Raw genomic sequence first — 21,244 nt, forward strand, 5'->3', positions numbered from 1 at the left:
GCACTCTGTTGTTTCCCAGAAATGCTAAAAACACAATAATGAGCCACACTGTTGCACTGGATAACATGTTCTTTCATTATTAATCTGCAGCCAAAAATAGTCCCCAAATAAATGCACTGTTTACTTTGTGTTTGTTGTAAATGACAGGGCCCTGCTGTTTCGGGAAATTGCACTCAGCTGCCAGTGTACTAGTACCTAGCTGAAACGAATTCTGTCTCAAACAAGAGCCTTGCAATAAATTTTGTCTTCATAAAGGTTATAATGTTCAGTTGTACTTCATTCAACTTTTTATCATTTCGGAGACTGCAGCTTGTGGTTCTGTTGAATTGACAGGTGTTTCTATTATTTTGTCCAACCCATCTATATCAGTGTCAGTAGGTTAAATAATAGAAACACCTCTCTGTGTAATGCAATATAGTCCAGAAAGCAACATTCTTTTAGTGCCGTGTTTTTAGACACCTGATGAATCCAAGTCCAATATTCACTCTCCTTTTTAGCTCTGTTTGGGTCCTCACCAACTTCTGAGTAAAATATGCGGCTCTTTAGCTGCAAAATCTTACTATGCTCACCAGTTGGCTGCTACCCTTGTCTGTTTGGTGTTTGGTGTTGGACAGGTAGAGTACAGTGGGTTTATATGAGCCCTTTCTATTGAAAACACTTTGGTCTTTCAGGCAGACTGCAAACAGCTATAGCGCAAATATATTAACAGCAGCTTTTAATTATCTGACTGTCACATATATAGTTTTTCAATTTCAAATGTTTATGTTGAACACAAGTTTCCAAGTTTCTATGTTTTCCAGTGGCCAAAGTTTCAAGTAATGAGGTAAACATTTGTAAAAGTATCCCAGTGAGCAAAAACCTCAGGCTTCAGGCTGGTCTGGATACTCTGTAGCCAATGCTTTTTCTACTTTTGGACAAGATGTAGGGTTGCAGTGATAGACCGGTTTTAAGGTATACCGTGATATGAAAATTGATGATTATCATACTGAATACATTTGCTTATCTGTGATATAAAAAATAATGCAACTGGATGAAGAATATCACCTTTATTTTAGTTATTTTCCAAAGGGACTTTTTTCTTTTTTACACATAAAAAATGTGTCCAACATTCAGTTCCAGTAATAAAAAGTTGTTCAACCAAATATAACCCTTCCATTTTAATTCCTTAAGGGTCATTCTGACTGATAGTAATATAAACTAAGCACAAAAAGTCAGGAAATTTGTGTTTGGTAGATTATTTCTTTGTTGTAACAATGCTTCTTGGCAATAAATCTTATACCATTTGAAAGCCTGTTTATTTCCCTTTTAAATGGTGCCACATTTGTAAGGAACATGTATTTGTGGGATGAGCAGCAGAGCTGAGTATGTGGGTTGTGCCCATGAAATTTGCCAAATCTTCTCTGCCAATGACAAACAGCTTTTTAGTTTAAATGCTGTAATATTTATGGTAACGTGAAACCATGAAAGCTATTGTACCGTGAAAATCTCATATTGTTATAACCCAAAGAAAACTACAGCTCGTGACGGATTCCTTTGTATATGGTCATCTGCTCCAGGCTACTGCAAGTGTTTACATCACATACCCAGCTACTTGTAGCTACATGCTAACATCAGGGAAAAATGTCATCTTGGATGCAGATGTTGTTAATTTCTTCCTGATTTTCATTTTCCTGCTGGAACATGTCCAGTTGTGAAGATTTTGGTTTAGGCTTTTATTGGGGATTTTTCATGATAGGTAGGGCTGTGCGATATGACGCTATATATGGTGTGACGAGAGAAAAATGTCGATGGTTTCATATTTTTGCTCTATCGTTTATATTGTTGTGACGCAAATTACACTTTTTACGGCAATTTTTTCGTCATTTGGAGTCTGTCCATCTTTTGCATGGATCTCATTGATAAATTACTCTTCTTGGCTTTTTAATTTGCGAAGCTTTTACGGCACTTACAGCAGTGTTGGGTAAGGGTTACTTTAAAAGTAATCAAAGTACGTTACTGCGTTACTTTTTAAAAAATTAACCAGTTACTTTACTGCGTCACTCCCTGAGTAAAGTAACTCAGTTTCTTTAAAAGTACTTCCAACGTTACTCCCTGAGAAAAGTAACTCAAGCACTTTTAAAGTACTTTTGAGTATTCTACATTTCCTATTGGGCAATGGACCACAGGGTGCTAAGCCTACATTTTTTTGTCACCAAAATTAAAGTTATGGACCACTTGCCCTTCACTGAGAGCCAGTTCTCCCATCACAGCCGTCACTTTGACCAGTAGAAACACAGAACAATCTGCTGCCGTAAACAACTGTATGACAACAACACCCCAGCGTTTTTAATATTTCCTCTAGGGATGTTACCACACAGAGTAAAAGGGGGAAATGATGGTGTGAAACAGCAGAGGCACTTTGTCAGCCCGCTGAGTTAACGTTACTGTCATTAGCATCAAGCTAGCAAACAATGTTACATCCTCACGGTCGGACATAAAGTAATAACATTAACAAATAGCGGCTTTTACTCACCACAACTGCAGAGGCTCCCAGCTTCATTTGCCTTTCGTCTTTGTAAAGTTAACATATTGCAGCGTCATTTCAAACTCAACACTTGTTTCAAATTAAAAGCCCCTTATAACCTTGGCTGAGAGAATTCCTCCATTTTCTAAATAGGCTTTTATTCTGAAACATTTGTCAGAACTTCCTGTGGAAGATACAGTAGCTTGATAGTTTACGTATGGCGTTTCAAATGTAGCTCCTGCCATCTGCTGACGCTTTTAGGTGACTACAACAACATGTCGACTGACACATGAACACACACAGTGACTCAAATAATAGTGAAAGGAATAAAACTAGGACAAGAATAACCCGATGACATCACACACGCTGTGAAATACAACCGGGAATAATTGGTGAGTACCAGCGTGTAGCATGTACCAGGCATAATGCAAGTCCTGAGTCTGAAATATGTCTGTCAGCAAGTCCTACTCCACCTAAAGACTCCACTGTAGACAACGGCAGCATTTCTTCTACCACGTAGCGAGCCACAAGTTCCATGGCTTCTTTCAGACTGATAGGTTTAACGTTATCTCCGTTATTAGAACCAAACGACAGCCGTTGCTGTTTCGTAGCTGAAGGACCAGCGTTCTAAAAGTAACGGAAGTAACTGATGTCTTGTTTGAAAATGTACTTAAGTATTTGATTACTCAAACAGCAAACTAACGCGTTAGGTTACTCGTTACTGCAAAAAGTAATCAAAGTACTCTAACGCGTTACAAAGTAACACGTTATACCCAACTCTGACTTACAGTAACATAACGAGTTTATATGAGTCTACCGTCTCTGGTGTGGGCGTGTTTGTGCTTTAGAACATAACCGCTGTGAAACAAACAGAAAATAACGTTTTATTGATCTGATTCACTGGTTTTCTCGCTACTAGCGCTCCCTCTCTTCACTCACTCTCTAGTTTGCTCGACCACAGCTGCTCACTCTCTCTTTTTCTCTCCTCCTCTCCTCCTTTTTAAAATGAGTTGGTTGCTCGACTTATCGTAATGTTATCAAACAAGGAGAAATGTCATCCCCTCGTTTAAAGCTCTGATCAGTCTGATCCCCGTCACACCTCTGAATCCGGGACACCTGCATGCTACGTAAAAGCACACACAGAGGCACATTTATGCCTGGGGGCGGGGCGCTATATCGTGATATGTATCATTATCGGGATATGAAATTACCTATATTGTGATATGAGATTTTGGTCATATCGCCCAGCCCTAATGGTAGGTGTCACCACAACCCATTACAGTCATTTTCCTGGCTGCAATGATGTTGCAGAGGCACGAAGATACAGATGACTCAGAAATGCTGACCAGTCAGAGCAGACTGAACTCTTCATGAGTTCCTTTTTAACCCTCAGCAGCAGTTTGTGGAGTTTGAGTTGCCAGGTAGATGATAAATCACTTGATCCGATCAGAGCTGATCTGATCAGATCAATGGATGAGAGGAGCAGCTGCTGAAGAGTCGAGTGAATGCAAACTTTAAGGCCTAGCGCAATAAACAGTTCAGTTTCATTCTCACTCACTCTGTCTGTGCCCAGTGTTGCTCTGTGCTCTGAGAGTGTTGTGCCATGAATATCCAAACACTATATATAATCCAGCAGTGTTTCTAATGAACAGTCGAGCTCCAAAAATAAAAAATCAATACATGGCAGCAGATGTTGTTATCATAGCCACAAATAAACGAATGTGTGGGAAACCCTGAGGTCCCCTTTGACAGCGTTCATTCTCTGTTATTGCAAATTAGCACTGATGTTCAGCATATAGTATTAAAGGAGGGTTTGAGAATGAATGATAAAATGTCACAACAAAGTCTTTATTCTTTTTTTACGGGAGGAAACTTACTAAAAAGTAAGAAAGCTGGAGGCAGCCTGATATCCTCCTGATGTCCTGATGTCCTGTGTTGACCAAAACAAGACAATCTTAATGCATCTTTCAGTGCATCTCTAATGTGGGGCAAGAAGTAACCTTGTACAAGTATTTATTGAAATTTTAACCTTGCTTCTCTTTCTTCTCTTTACTCCCTCTCCTCTCTGTTTCGCTCCCATCACTCTTAATTTCTTTCCCAATTTCGATCTGTTTCATTCATTCCTCTCTATTACCACCTTCCCTCTCCCCGCTTCGTCCACTCTTGACCTTACTTCCCCTGAGCATCGCTCTTCCTGTTCTTTTTAATTTTCTTCTCTCTCACTCTGGCCTTCTCTGCCTCTGCTCCCTCCTCCTCCTCCCTTGTCTCCATCGCACCAATTTGCTTAACCTTGTGCAATCTTGTCACCTTCCCCCTCTCTTCCCCTTTCTCCCATGTCTATCATTTCTACATTACTGTCCCTCATTTTTTTATCCTGTCTCTCGCCTTCCTTCCCTTTTGATTTTGCTTCTCTTATATTCTCACAAATGTATTTCTTTTCTTCTTGTTATCATTTATCCCAATCTACTAATTCTGCATCTTCCATTTTTACTTTAATTCTTTGCCTCATCCCCTCCCTCTAATTTAATTTCGCCTCCTTATCATTTCCATCCTTTTATCTCTTCACTCTCTCTTAACTTCCTCTTGTGATTGCACCATCTTCTCTCATGATTTCCCTCTCACTATTTCCTCTAACTCTACTTATCACTACTTCCTTCCTTCATTTCCTCCCTGCTTTCTCTCTGGCAGGGGTGTGATTCGTGTGGATGTGAACCTGCAGGACGTGGACATTGACCAGTGCTCCAGCAGTGGCTGGTTCGCAGGGACTCACCGCTGTAATCTCACCAGTATGGAAGTGAGTCTGCTCTGCAGTGTGGTTGTCTTTGAATCAGCACTGACAGAAAAACACCCCTCACATCAATTCACTTTTCATTTATTATGTCATTCTCGTGTTACGGTGTTATTTGTTCACCCATGCACACTTCAGTCTGATCATTGTTTCTTTAAAAATAGAATCAAACACTGTGATCAAAGCAATCAAATCTGCATCAAGTGAATAAAACAACACTTGTGTAATATCTAAAGCCTTAAAAGAGACCTTCGACAAGCGCCTTTTTTTCTGTTTGACATTAGAGTTATTCACCTTTTCCTCTTGCAGCCATACTCCTTATTATAGTGTCCTTGATCTGCTTACTTACTGTACGGCTCTCTCTTTGAGAGCATCAGCTAACTGACCAACCTGTCTATTCACTCAGCCACAGTGTATGAAATATGTGAAGCAGAAGTTTGAACAAGACTAAAGGCCTTTAGTCACTGGGGGTGGGACGAATAATAAAAATGTGAAAAACTTGCCTGGAACTATTTCACGTTCATACCAGCGGCAAAGCAAATGTGCTACAGCTTCAACATGTTCACCGCTGTCATGACTTTGTGACCTGACGTTTGTTCCACACAAAGTTGCTGGTTGATGCCCTCATTCCTAGTGCAAAAGACCCCATTCAAAAAATCACGCCGCTTTATTGCTGTTCAATATTTGCATTTTGTGTAAAAGTACTCATGACAAAAACAACAGTTTGAAAAATATATTAGTGCCAGAGCATGTGAGCGGAGCGGGGAGCGGGAGGATTTTGTGTTGAGCGAGGAGCGGCTATTTTTTTTAAAAGGTGGAGCGGAGCCTTATCTCCCACTCCAATTTCGCTCCAGTCGCTCATGCCCCACGCAGAATGCATCTTTGCACCTGCGCACACCCACACTATTTTCTTTCAAAACTATGGAGTTTACTGTGTACTTCAGAAAAGAAACTGAGAAGAGAAGCAGCGGTACCTTGGAGAACGGTCCCTAACTGCAGGGAAAGGCGAGAGGGCTTTGGAGGTCGGCCACTTAACCTGGTCCGTCTCCTCTACGCTTTGACTTATTTCCACCCTGCCAGCGGTACCGTGTAGAACGGTCCCTAACTGCAGGGAGAAGGCTTCCCCGGAGAATCTACCAAACTCATGTTTTATTGGTGCCGTAGCATTGTTCCGACCTCTCATTGTTCCGACCTCTCATTAGTCCGACGTCCCGTTGTTCCGATATGTGATTATTAATAACCTCTTGTTATTAACTCTGGGGTCCGGGTTGTGTGGGGAGCTCTCCGCAGTGCTGAACGGCTCCCGGCGGGCGTATTTGTGCCTTGATGGTGCGCCGTGACCGGGCAGCTGGGAAAGGCTTGAGGCAAAGCAGGCTCACAGCTTATGTGTTTGCCACTTTCTTTTTCATTTTAACCCACACCATGATCTTTTCCTAACACTAACCAAGTGGTTTTTGTGCCTAAACCTAACCAGACCTTAACCACAGGGCATCATGATGAATTCGGAACAACAGGACTTCGGAACAATGGGTTTAATATGGTCGGAACAATGGGATGTCGGACCAATGGGCTGTCGGAAAAATGGGCAGACCCTGTTTTATTTGTGAATAGAAGATTACAGGTTAGGGTAGTACGATGCAGTTTTTCTGAGCGGAGTGGTGAGCGAGTGGAGCGGGATAAAATTTATGATGGAGCGGAGCGAAGAATGCGCAGAACCAAGCGGAGCAGACGAGCGGCGCAAAGTGACAGGTCTGCGAGCGAGGAGCGGAAATTTTCACCTGCTCCGCTCACATGCTCTGATTAGTGCGCAAATTAATCACACGAAATAGTGTGTAAAGGTCTGAAAGGGTAACTTCAGTAGTGTTCGACCATGACCCTATTTTCCCATGCTTTTGTGTGTAAGTGACAAATGGAGACAACAAATATTGTATTTGATCCAGTATTAAGCAAACATGCTGCAATGTAACCACTCAGGGTGGTGTTCAGTGTCTGAGTTCCTGTCTTTGCCACTGACAGGCTCAGATTATTATGGTAAGGATACCTACAGAGATAAACTTTTTGTTAAAGACTAAGATCCTTTTTGTTAACCAGAAACAGCCTGGAAATCACATCGCCAATCCCAACAGACTCCATGTAAATAAACAGTAATTCTAGCATGTATAGATTCAGCATATTCACATCTAACTTGGTGGATTAAAGGTTTATTTAAAGCAAACCAGAGTTGGTGGTTGTTGGTACAGTGGAAAGATGAACCAAGGGAATTTTTGTGTGTTTTAAAATGATAAAATTATTTAAGTTTATTAAATAGAGTCTGGTGGGTTTGACGAAAGCGATTTCAGAGTTGTTGCTGGTTGAACAAAAAGGTTCTTACTCTTTTACACAAAGGTCTATCTCTGTAGGGATCCTTTCCATAATGTTGTCAGACTCTTATAATAACAATCTGAGCCTGTCAGTGGCAAAAACGCTTTCAGTGGATGTTCATTTATGGGATGCAATTGCCCATTAACATTACATTGCAGCCTGTTTCACTGCTGCTGCCTGCAAAGCTCTCACTAGATACTGGACCAATTTCAAAAATCAGACACAAAAACATAGAAACTAGGGTCCTGGTTTACCCTTTAAGAGTTTCCAGCCATGTTAACAGCTCTGTGAGGCTGAACTTAGACACAGTGGTGCTTTGAGGTAAATGCTAATATGAGTGACAATGGTAACATGCTGATGTTTAGCAGGTGTAATGTTTCCCATGTGAACAAGCTCAGTTTAGCATGTTCGCATGCTAACCCTTGATAAGTACCACTTCACACCAAATGCAGTTGAGGCTGATGGGGACATCATTAGCTTTGCGGTATTGGACAAATCAAAATTGACTTGGTGATGGTGCTACATGAAAAGTTAAGCAACCACTTAAATTATTATGATTCATCCTGAGAGGAACATAAATGTCTAAATCAAATTTCATGGCAACATTTCATTAATGTCACAGTGGTGCTAGAGTAAAAGTGGGGATCGCCATAGTTATAAAGATTCATTGTTAGTAACTATTAATGTCTTTACACGTTTTGTGCTAATTGATGCAATAGGTGTTGAGATTTCACTGGATTAGTAAAACTTTGACCTGTCAGTGGCGCTAGATGAAAGGTCAGAGGATCACCAAAGTGGTTAGGATTCATCAATTAAGTACCATGGACATCTGTACCAAATTACATTGCAATCATCCAATAATTGTTGAGACATTTCAATAAAAAACCCAAAATATAACCTCATAGTGGTGCTCGAGGAAAAACCAGGGGATCATCAGTATCCATAGGCTTTATCCTCTGGGGACCGTGCATGTCTGTACAATATTTCATGGCAAGCCATTAAATAGTTGAAGAAATATATCAGTATAGACTAAAGTGGTGGACAGACTGACAGACTGACAAGCCAATTCACAGAGCAACAACACTAGTATGAGGGTTTTTTAAAGCCCTAACAAAGATACAGTGGACAAACCATGTTGGCTCTTTCGATAAAAGCTTTTTAATATTTCCTTCTTTGTTTATATATTGTTGGAGCTCCTGGATTGCCTTCTTGTGTGCCCAGTTGTTCTCTGTTTTCCATGACCACCTGACCTTATGTTTTGATCTACATTTGATCACGCAGTGCGACCAGTCGTCTCTTTTACCAAGTCACAGAGATTTTCCTCCTCATTTCATGGTGGATTGTCTGAAACCCCCAAACCCCCCACAGTAGTCCAGAGTGTGTAGCCCTCAGCGAGTGTGCTGCAGGGTGTCTGTGATGATGACGGCTGGTGATGGTGGTGTAAGTGTCTTCTCCGCGGCGTAATGCGCTTTTACCTGTGTGACCGCTGTGACGGAACTGGCGGCAGCCATACATCATGTTTGTATCTATTAGAGCCCCTGCATGCTGGTTGCATGTGTGTCAGTGTGTGGGCTCTGCTGTGCGTTCGCTGCCTCGCTCATGTCAGTGCCAAAGCGTCAGTTCTCTGTGATGTATTGCAGGAAGCCTCTCTTTCTCCAGCAGGGGAGAGTGGCTGCTCAGGCTTGCGTGGCATGTCGCTGGCCGTATGATGTATAATAAATGCAGTGTAATGGATTGCAGCAAGATGTGGTGAATAATTGACCATGCTCTTTGTCTGTGTGCCCCCCCCCCCTCGGTCTGTCATTGGGGGGGAGGGCTACAGAGGAAACATGTTCGTCTCCGTGTTCGTCTTGATCTGTTGTGGTGGTTCCTCAGCATTGTTCCATTTTTATAAGCAACTCTCTCGTGGCTGCTGTCTGGTAAAATCTGAATGGTGCTGATTATAGTACTGTAGTTCTTCTCCTCAGATGTATTTGAGTGCAGATGGTGTGTGGTGTTTTTCTATCATCATCACAGTGGTGGGCAGATACAGCCTTTTAGTTACCGAAGCCATTCCAGCCTGTCCATCTAACACCACTTTCATGGAAATGCTTTGAATTATCTGAGGTATCTCCTGCGTGTGTGTATTTTGGTTCCAATTATGTACATTAATATGTGTATAGGTTTTCCCCTTTTTCTCTCTGTGCAAACGTTTTGCTCTTAAACTGCTTATACACTGTAAATAAAATTAAACCTGAACAGGGAACATTATGAGAGGAGATTTTCAGGGGATCATTACAGAGCTTACCGCTCATTACTCTCCTCCTCTGATGATTCTCGCTCACACACCATATTTGGCCAGGCGGCAGTCAATGATTCAGTGCCATCTTGAATCAACAGTGTTGTTTGTCTCAGATGTAGAAATGTTGGAAGCAGGAATTAAGAAAACAGCACAGAATTGAAACTATAAATTATAGTCATTCATTGCAAATGTTTTGTTCGAGGGGACAAGTATTGACTGTGAAAATCTATGTGTTTCTAGCAATGTCATCAATCTTGTCCTTCTGCTCTATTTGTTATTTAATTTCGTAATGAAACCAACAATAGGAATTCATGTTACTTGCAGGATGAATTTAGATCACTGTCCACTGAATGTATAATGTCAGTCTCTTTGGATTTTCAACAGAGGTTACAATTATGTATTTGAGCTTTTGCATTGTAAAGCTATAAGAAGACTTTATTGGTACAATGACCATCTAAGAAAATATCACAGTATCACGGTGTTAGAGCCATTTCTTCATTCCTTCTCGTTTTCTATTATTTTTTTGAGTCACTTAAACGCACCACCTGACCTGGCATCTCAGAAACCTTTAATTAAAGGCAGGTGTGCTGAAGTGAGTATGAAGTGTGGAAGACGCCACAGGGTTAGAGTCTTTACCCACCGTGTCGTTAGTTAATCTTAGTTGATGGTTTAATTAAATTGTTTAAAACCCTAGTGATTTGGGCTTTGTTTTTTGTAAAGGCCTGTTTGTTTGGGGTTTTTGTTCTTGTTTTACTGCATGACAATCAGTTATTAGCATCATCCTGCAACTCTGATACCAACCGAAGCATCCTGGATCATCAAACACTGAGTACGATTAAACCAAGACAGTGAGTTGATCATATCTCCCGTTATGGCGTCTGTGGACGACTATTTTTTAACTTATTTGGAAGCTGCAATACACGGCATTACGCATTTATTATTATTACCAGTTACAATGAAACAAATGAAAATGGATTTTTTTTTGGTTGAACAAACACTTTATTGTAGTTGAATTTATTTCTAAAATAGAAGTATGTGTAAAAAGTCTCCCTTTTGAAAATAAATAAATTAAAGGTGAGATTATTCGTCCAGTAGCATTTTTTTGAACACTGTAGATAAGCAAATGTCCACGGTATGATAACCACAATTTTCTTACCACTTTATAGACTACTGGGAAACCTGTAAACCACTGCAACACTAGTCTTTACTCACGGGGGTGCGTGACAAATAAACAAAAATGCAAAATACTTGTCAAGGAATATTTCTTGTCAAAACTATTCATACTGGCAGCAATGTGAATTTACCACTGTTTAAACAGGTCTGCCATTGTTGTCATGTTATGATGTTACATCTCTTCTGCAAAACTTGATCGGTTGATAAGTGAAAGAAATCGACCTTGTTCTGGACAAAACAATTAAGCTGCCTTTTTGCCATGTAGCCTAATGCATGTGTTTCATGTGAAAGTACTCATTACAAAAACAAGAGTTTGGAAAAAGTCTTCATGAACATGAACATCATGAACAGTCTTCATGAGCTGAAGTAAACGGGGACCACGTTCAACAACAGTAAAACCTAATCAAAACATCCGTTTACAAACCCTCACACAACTCGGGAAGTATAATCCAAGTCTCATTTATCCAGTCAAATGCTCAGTACTTTCCAAACACATACATTTTACCAACATATTAGGATTTAAAACACGTCAAGACAAACAGCATCATGCACGGCCAGCGTCCCTGAGCACACTTGTGCATTTCAACTCTGCGCAAGCTGAGCCCATATGCATGCTGAGGGCGTGAATTTGAGGCGGAAGTGTTTTATATTGTAATGTTTTAACAAAAATACATGTGTTTTGGGATCTACTGAGCACACAACTGGATAAATGAGATGTGGATTATGCTGCACGAGTTGTGTGAGAGTTTGTAAATGGGTGTTTTGATACAGTTTTGCTGCTGTTAAACACGGACCCCAATGACTTTAATTCACGAAAGATGTTCACTGTTATTGGATTCTCTGTTCACCATGGAGGCGTGCGAAAAAAAACAAAGTTTTCTTCACAAATTCAACATAACATGAGGTGCGTAATTGATATGGATATGGGCATTTTGTGGATGAAATATCCATTCTAGAGTCTGAAGCCATGCAGGCAGCTGTGCTTGGTGTGAAAGGGTAACATCAGCATGCATGAGCTAACATGCTCATGTTTAACACTTGTTTGGTATGGTTGTCTGTACCAGAATTTGTGTCACTCCATTCTGTAGTTTTCCCTAAAAAACAAAAATGTCAGTCTCATTGTGGGTAGATGCAAATACTCAGGGGATCATCAAAGTCATTATGATTCATGGATGCCTGCACCAAAATTAACAGCAATCCCTCAAATATCTGTCGAGACAGTTCAGTCTGAACCAAAGTGGTGGACCAACTGTCAGACCAACGTTGCCATCTATAGAACCACACTGCTAGGATCACTAAAAACACATAGTAGCGGCAGTAGCTCAGTCCATAGGGATTTGGGTTGGAAACCGGAGGGTCGTCTGTTCAAGTCCCCGTCCGGACCAAATACGGAGCTGGTGGCTGGAGAGGTGCCAGTTCACCTCCAGTTCACCTCCTGGCCACTGCCGAGGTGCCCTTGAGCAAGGCACTGAACCCCCCCAACTGCTTGGGGCGCCTGTCCATGGCCCCCTCACTCTGACATCTCTCCACTTTGTGCATGTATAGGTCCTGTTTGTGCATGTGTGCATTTTGGACCTGTGTGTTGATGACAACAGAGTGAAAAAATTGAATTTCCCTTCAGGGTGATTAATAAAGTATATAAAATTAAATAAAAATTAAATTAAATTAAAAATTTAAAGTAAATCCCCTCAAAGTAAAAGTCTCAATGAAGCAAAAATGCTTCCATCAGCTTTTAGCTACAAGGACGTGGCGAGGCATGAGAGTCGACAGTTTACTGATAGTGTTGGAGCCTCTGTAATATCTCCAGACTGTCACTTAAATTGCTGTTTTATAAAGAGAGATGAGAGTCAGTTATTGTATATAACTGGAACAGATGAAGAATTGTCATGATCTTGAAAAAGTGAGTGAATTTACAGTAAATATAATTAAACAACAAGCTGCAAATAATGATAAATGCTACTTAACAAGTGGGAATACAAGCAGTTTGCCTCATGATCACAGTGCTGTATGAAATTTGTATTTTGTTTTAAATTTAGGATGAAAATGTTCCGTCTCTTGCTTCTTTCTTCCTCTTCTCAATTTGTCCTTTTGTGCTGTTTTCCTCTCAATAATTCAGTCTTTTCATTTCTTTTCCCAGCTTGTTCCTACTCGTTGTAATCAATTGCTTATTGCTGTTGTTCAGGCAGCCCATTCCCCACACTTTTGTGTAGTACTTTGGGGACTTCACCTCAATTTCCTTGTTCAAATCAAAGTCTGAAAACAGTGCAGTCAAAGCTTCCAGGAAAAAGATGATTTGGCTGCGAAAACAGTATCCACAATACTACATTTAAGTAGAACTTTAATAAAAAGAAATGAGAGGTTTCCTTTGACTTGTTATCACAGTCCAAGAAGAAAAGAATTGCCTTTTGTCCCAAAGTCCCCATTAAAAAACAGTTCATTTCTAAATCTCACTAAATACATTTTTTGGGAAATGGGCTGTGGAAAGTCAGTGTGAGGCTCATTGCTTTCTCCATTGAGAACAAACACACCCTGAGGCTCTGTCTCACAGAGAAAGATAATAACGAGACAGACTCTAGTAATGTGACAGAGCATAGCATTACCACAACCATTCACTTCTCATTGTTACTATGATGTAATGACTCAGTTTGTAGCTGAGCAACTTTTATGTCAACACTTTTTCAACCCTGTTTATTCTGTGTGATGAACAACCTGTTTTGTGAATCCTGAGGAGGTTTGGTTGTGTCTGGCTATTTATACCTCTAGCTGTATGTCTCACTTTAAGGAAACACTTTTTTAATACCCATTTAAAAGTTATGACTCCAGTAAATAGAGGTTAGTAGTGGTTACCAGTGTTACAGATGTTGGTTAAAAGGCTCCTGCTACACTGACTAGTTATGTTCAGAATGCTGTTAACACCTTATTAAACTATTGTTGGAAAGACTTTACATTTCTTTACATTACAACAACACTGTGGTTATCATGTTGAGGCACAAAAACATCTTAGTTGTATTAAAGAATGGATAGTGTTTTGGCTAAAAACACCTGTATTTGGCAGCACAAAAGCTGGTGGAAATGTAGCGACTGGCTACTAAAAACATCTTTTTTTAGTAATACAAATGCCGTTAGAGACGCCTCAATGTTTAGGGGCACAAATGCAGCTGGAAATGCCTCAATATGTTGCCAGAAAAAGCCCACATTTGGTGGCAAAAACACCACCGGAAACACCATAATGTGTCACTAAAAAACACCCACGTCTGGGGGTACAGTCGCCATTGGAAATACTTCAATGTGTCGCTAAACTAACATCCAAGTTTGGGGGCACAGTTGCCACAAACCACAACAACAACAACAACAACAACAAAAACCCTGCTGGAAATACCTCAATGTGTCACCAAGAAACACCCAGGTTTGGGGGCACAAACGCCACTGAGTAACGCCTCAATGTGTCGCTAAGAAAAAGCAACACGTTTGGGGGCACAAACTCTGCTGGAAATGCCTCAGTGCCTCACATTAGTAACAACCAGTGTTGTAGTTTGTTGGTCCTGAACAGTGGTCTGCAGCTTGCCAGACATCTTGCCTAGATTTCAGGCCATCCACCATCCCCTCCACCTCCCATTGATCAGTCAGCTGATAGCTTATATACATATTTGCTGCATAAACAATAATCTATAAAGTTATAACCACTACTAATGCCTATTTAAAGGTCCAGTGTGTAGGATTTAAGGGGGATATATTGGAATATAATATAATATAATAAGTATGTTTTCTTTCATGTATAATCGCCTAAAAACAAGAATCGTTGTGTTTGCGTTACCCTAGAATGAGCCGTTTATATCTACGAAGGGAGCAAGTGCTCATTTACATAGAGTGCCGTGTTGCACAGCCATGTTTCTATAGTAGCCCAGAACAAGAAAACAAACACTGGATCTTGATAGGGCCTGGAGAAGTTTCAGCTGGCTGCAGTTTGCAATCCTCACAGCTAGATGTCACTTAATCTCCCTAGATCAGTGGTTCCCAACTGGTGGGTCACAGTCAAAAAGTGGCTCACAAGTCCATTCTGAATGGACCGCAAGTGGCTCGCCAACGTGTTAAGTTTATAAACACACTTTATTTTTAAGTACAGTGAATTTCTGGCACAGAGCTTTTATTTTGAATTTCATCTTCCTGCTATAGAGTGAATGACTAATGGACAGCTCTTTGACAGAGACAGCAAACTAGCAGGATGACATGGCCAAATGCAATCTGGACCATTGATGGACCATTTGGGAACCACTGCCCCAAATCTAACACACTGTTCCTTTAATAGAGTGATAACATCTGAATGGGGTGTTCCTCATGGGATTGAGAGGATCATTTTGGGACTCAAACGTGCAAGAATGAATTTTTTCGGCAACTTGGGGGTGACACAAAAAACTGCAAACACAAAAATATTAGCAAATAGTTTCTTATTTAGACATCCAGTAAATAAGTAACATCAGTATTAATTTGGAGTTTTTTGCTGACCACATGATAAATGGAGGTTGAGTATTCACTCTCCTTTTTAGTTCTTTTTTGGTCTCCACCAACTCATGAAAAAAAAATCTTTCTCTTTAGCCGCTAATTGCTCCACTATACTCACCAGCTAGCATTAGCTGTTAACTTTGTCTGCTTATCTTTTGGTGCTGGGCTGGTCAAATTAAGTGAGCTTCTGCTTCTGGAAATTGAGTTTATGAAAGACTTTTTTGGCTGGAAAACCAAAATATGAGCTATGAGTTTATGTTATGTTGTCTAGACTGTAATTATGGTCAGCCAAGTGGGAAATATGGCTCACGCAAGCCGCCTAGTTGTGATTCCAAGTCGTTGTTGTGAATCTCCAACAGCTACAATCTCTCCCAGTTGGCGAAAAGAACTATAGAAGTGTCAACAAACCTGTGGCAAAATGGCTAGAAAGCCATCTGCTATGTCCTCGGTCCAGGGGAAACCTAGACATAACATGCTGTGTGACTCGTCCCACTCTTTCCCATTCCAAAAAAGCCAGCTACACAGTGTGTATCAAAATTCAAAGACAACAATTTAAAACTTCAGAGTTGAACAAAACCCAAAACAACAGAGGGAGATTCGCAAGCCAAAACCTTAAACTTCCCTAACCAAAAAACAACATTTAAAGAAATGAAGAAGTCTCTAACCTGAGTACCCAAAAACAAGTAAAATGTTCAGCAGCAAACAAAAAGGGCTTCTCACTCCTACCAAACTGCTGCTAGGTGTTCCATATTTACAGAGTACAAATCAACAGATGACTCAGAAATTGGCACAATTGCACCTAACACGTCTTAACAAAGTTACTAAATTATAAACACATTACTCAACAAATTTGCCAAATGGCTTTTATGTGGTAACCCACTTACACAAATCTGTCATAACAACACACAGCACTAGATGCTGGCTTATATGGTGTGTTCCATTTGCACTGGGAAGTCAGAATTTAAAGTGTCTAGTCAGAAATTTCAACTGGAACATTCCTAAAGTCATATTTTCGACTTGGAAATCTGGAGACACCACACCAACTCTGATCAGCAGTAGTGAGAGCTGCAGTATTATTCTGTTTATTAGCACTTCTGTCTTATTTGCGTCTCATTAAATCACAGTCATACTCACAGTCAGGGGTGCAAATGTGTCACCTTTTGGCGATAATTGCCGTTCTGAATACAAAATATGTCATTTGTGAGATTTGTGTAGATCTGATCTGAGTTTTTGAGGTGGCGGGGGATCTGGGTGTCTGAGAAAAGAGTCACAGGGAGTTAAAGGAGGTCAGTTTTTGTCTGCCATTTTGTCATTCAAAGGGAGTGTAATGAAGGGCTGAATGACTTTTTTTATAATGATTTTTTTGTTTCCCTGGCACAAAAGGATGAATAAATAACAACAAAATAAACAACAACAAACTGGGAGAGTGGCTCCAGCAGATTCCAGGTACAACATCTGAGGTCTCTGTCCAAAAACCTGCTGTCCTAGAAACAGCTAAGATACTGTGCAGAGCCCACAACCTCCCAGGCCTCTGGTAGAGGACCAGACAAAAACGTGGTGCATTTGCAGTGTGCTAGTTATGAATATTTGATACTTTAACTTTGCATCTGGCAGTCAAACAAACATTCAACTCATTATCAAATTCTCTATTTTCGTCTGAGACTTTTCCTTTATGTTTTTTTTTTTTAAATTTGGAATCCATAGCTTACCTAGCCAGAGTAAAGGCTAAGCACTGCTAATGGTGGCTAAAGGTTTATTGGGTGTATGGGCTACTAGGGCTGTCAACGAATATTCTAAATTCGAATTTAAATTTGAATTTGAAAAAAAAAATGGACCTTCGAATGTGAAAATTGATATTCGATTGTGGAGGAAAAAAAACCACCACCAGCTGTCTTTGCGAGTGGGCGTTGGCCTGGGCCGCTGCACTGAACGCACTGCATAAGGCCACACCGCCCGCGGAGGTGCTGCGTAGCGCAGCGCACCGAAATTCTCACACAAGCCGGAGCACTTCCGTTCACATCAGACGCGCATTTCTCCATGCTGGTCGACAAGCAGTTCTGCTCCCAGCTGTTGTCTCCGTCATCCGGCTTGACACATTCGCTCGCGGTTCACGCAGAAAATAGACCAAAGCCAGCCACGGAGCTGTGCGGCGCGGCGCAGCCGGTGTGGATGATACAATCGGTTAACATGGGTGCTGAAAGGAAACTTGCTTCGCTTTGAGGCGCTTCGAGGTTCTTCGCAGCGCTTCCGCGAGCGGTGTGACCTGACGGGTCAGAGAGGGGGGGCGAGCGAGAGGTCCGCGGTCGTTTCTAACGTAATGTTATAGATAATTGTTTTATGTGTTTTAATGTGTAGGTATGTTTTCAAAGACGTTTATGTTGAAATAAAAATACCTACAAGTAGTTATGTTTCCTTGTATTAATACATATACAAGCATGTTTCCTTGTATTAGTTTGCCCTCTTGTGGACATAATGCGAGAAAAAAAAATTTGAATGGTTTGAACCTATGAGTTATTTTTAGAAGGAATATTCGAATGTCATTTTTGAGCAATTTTGACAGCCCTATGGGCTACACATTTTTACAATTTGAGAATGTAAGAATCCCTTCAGGCCTACAACAATGAAACATGAAAATCAAAATGTTAAAAAATAACTGCTATTCATTTCCAAATCATTTTGTGTCAAAGCCACAGGGAGCCACTTAAGAGGAGATCAAGAGCTGCCTGTGGCTCTGGAGCTGCAGGTTGCCTACACCAACACATTCTCACTCCGACCTCGTCACATATTGACATTTGGTCATGGACTTTCCATGTCCAGATATGCAATGTCCAACCCTGGCTGCGTTGGTTGTTGATGTTCTGGGACACCGTGTCAACTTCAGCCTGTTACATGCATTGTCTTCTTTCAAAATACACTTCTGTTTTCACAGAAAATTTACAGTTTGAATACAGTCTCTTTCAAAATAAACGCACTTCGTCGGTACAACACCGAGAATTGGCGTTTATTTCCTTCAACAACAAATGCACGTGGTTACATTTTGCCAACATGCACATTGTTGGGTTTAGGAAAAAAGAACAGGGTTTGGCTTTACAATCTTATGGGAAGTGAACACTGGCCTCCCGGGTAAAAGTCGGTGGTTGTTGGACCCATCCACACCTCTCTTGCCCGCCCTTCTCGGCCACCGTGTGAGTCGTTAGGGTCAGGTGGGACCAGGGGTGAATGGGAGTGAAGTCGTCTGGGGAGGGATCCCAAGACTGCATTGTAGGTGGGGTATAAGTAGTTTCGTAAGCCCCCCCTCTGAGCAGAGGGACGACTCACAACTAAGAGCTCACGTGACCCCTACGACCCTGCAAGGGTTCCCACCCACACAGGGTTTATAGCCTGCAACTTTGTACCAGTCATTTAGAACTGAAGAAGCTTCTTGGATGAGAGGCGAAACGTCTACAAGAAACGCAAGCAAGTTCAGTTGTTTACAATTTAGCACTTACGATTACCATGACCTGGATGACTAAGAATCTTCACCAACAACTTAAAGGAGCTATATGTAAGAAAAATAAAGCAAATGGTCGTAAAATCATCCTAATATGTCACAGAGACTAAGGAATAATGTTCATATAACTTACTGATCTCACCGACAACAATAGTACAGCCAGAATATTCGCATTTAAAAAGCATTTTTACAGTCCGCAAATCATGTTTATATTTTGAATTTGTGTTTTGGCCTGTTGCGCCACCCACCGCCGTCTACCAGTCACGCAGTCAGTAGAGTCTCAGCATCAGTTCCAGTTACGACTGAGCTACAGCAGCACGGCAAGCAGCATTAGCAATGTCCCGGTACATAGCATTAGCAGCCGGCTCCTCCTCAGCTGTATCCTGGCAGCAGCGTTAGCAGCAGAGAAGCCGGACTTGCTCAAACGGTCCGCTGGAAAACCGAAGATCAAGGAAGCAGTGACGCGGTCCTGCCACAGCAGCCGCCCGTGGGCAGACAAATCAGTCTCCATCAGCGTATCATGCCGATGTGAAAGGATGGCTTTTTTTGTTGGTGTCTGAAACAGGAAGTCACTGACCATGTGCTGATTTTTGATGACTTCAAAGTGAGACCTTCTCTTGTATTCATATTAATTGGTTACCTTAATTTCTTAAAAGAACTGAAATTTACTGAAACAATAATTTTGGCATTAAAACCAAGTGAGCAAGGAATGAGTTGGTTTTTAAATTTCCGATATACGTAAGAGCTCCCTTTTGCTCAGCTTCTTCTTCTTCTTCTTCTTCTTGGCCTTTTTTTCTGGTCTGCCCAGATACAGTGAGGCTGTGGAGGAAGGTAGAATGTGTCACCATGAACCAAATACAAGACTTCATGCATTATGGATCGACAGTCGTAGGGGAAGCATCTTACATAAGGAGCCACTGCTTATATAATTAGACGAGGACTTGGGAATGATTAGTGTGGGTGATTTGTGACTGGATGCATCTGAGTAGGTTTATATGTTTTTCTTTTTGTGTGCTTTTGAAATGTAAGTAGCCGAAGCATCAATGTGTGCAGCGTGTTTACATATGCATGTGTGTGTGTTTTCTCTCCGCCCGTCCTGTGAAACGTGCCGCTGGAAATAAAGGGCTTCAAAGGAAGAGCTCTGCTAATGAGTGTAAACTGCTGTGACAGCCAAGGAGGGTTACCCCCTCTGTCTGTGCTCTCACTGCTTGCCTCAATCAGCTACACTTCCTCCTCTTGCTCCTTTCCACGCTCTCTGTTTCCATGGCTATTTACACCATCCCAAATCTCCCTCTATCTTTGTCCATCACTTCCTCTTTGTCTCTCTTTTACTCTCTTGTTTTCCATTCTCGCCTTCTCCATCACCCTTACTCCAGCCAGTGTGTCTCCATTTTCTTAGAGCCAATTAACTCCTCAGAGGAGGGCACAAAGACAAGCCAGAATTATCTCTCCATCTGTCTACATTACATTACATTTAATCATTATTTAACTGACCAAGTTATAATTAGAAATACTCTTCACCTTCTTCTGCTGCTTTAAAGGCCTCATTCTCCTCGGCATCGATCAGTGACCTCTGCTATTATCATTGCAGTGTACAAGCTTTAAAGGAATAGTTCAGATTGTAAATGTGGGGTCTTATGAGGTGCTTATAAAGAATCAGTATCAGTAGCCCGTGCTAGTATTTGCTTAAATATTTGTATCAGTATGAATATTACTTGTATAAAAGATAGCTTTGAATAACAAATCAATTATGTGTTATGACACTTGTTTCACAGCACTCGGGAATTACAGCACCCAGCATAGCAACACAACACTACTTTATCCTGTTAAAACAATATTCACAACTGGGATTCATTTTAATGAAACACTTTTGAATTTTTTGATTGGTTGGATCTAGGCATGTGCCGGTTACCGGTGTCATGATTTACCATGGTAAAAGAATGTCACGGTGTCACTTACCGCCCATTTTCCATTCTGACGGTAAAGGCAGACGGTGTAACCTACGCTTCATAAATGGGAACTTCAGGAATGCAAAACTCAGAGATCATCCTGTGCCAGTCGTACGTTTTAACTGGCACACACTTGGCACACATTTTGGTTATCAGAAGAACCCACTTTGTCCCGACTTTAGAGAGCATCAGAAAAATG

General features: G+C 41.1%; 1 protein-coding gene across 1 annotated transcript in view; it reads left to right on the plus strand.

The window, feature by feature from the left end:
• Nucleotides 1–21,244, plus strand: part of gpr158b (G protein-coupled receptor 158b) — a 139,801-nt gene that overhangs the window by 21,106 nt on the left and 97,451 nt on the right. The window contains exon 2 of the mRNA XM_033649587.2: nt 5,192–5,297. Within this exon, the coding sequence (XP_033505478.2) occupies nt 5,192–5,297 (106 nt within the window). The remainder of the gene's footprint in view (nt 1–5,191; nt 5,298–21,244) is intronic.

This window comes from Epinephelus lanceolatus, chromosome 12, assembly GCF_041903045.1.
Source record: "Epinephelus lanceolatus isolate andai-2023 chromosome 12, ASM4190304v1, whole genome shotgun sequence".
In the NCBI taxonomy this organism is placed as follows: Eukaryota; Metazoa; Chordata; class Actinopteri; order Perciformes; family Serranidae; genus Epinephelus; species Epinephelus lanceolatus.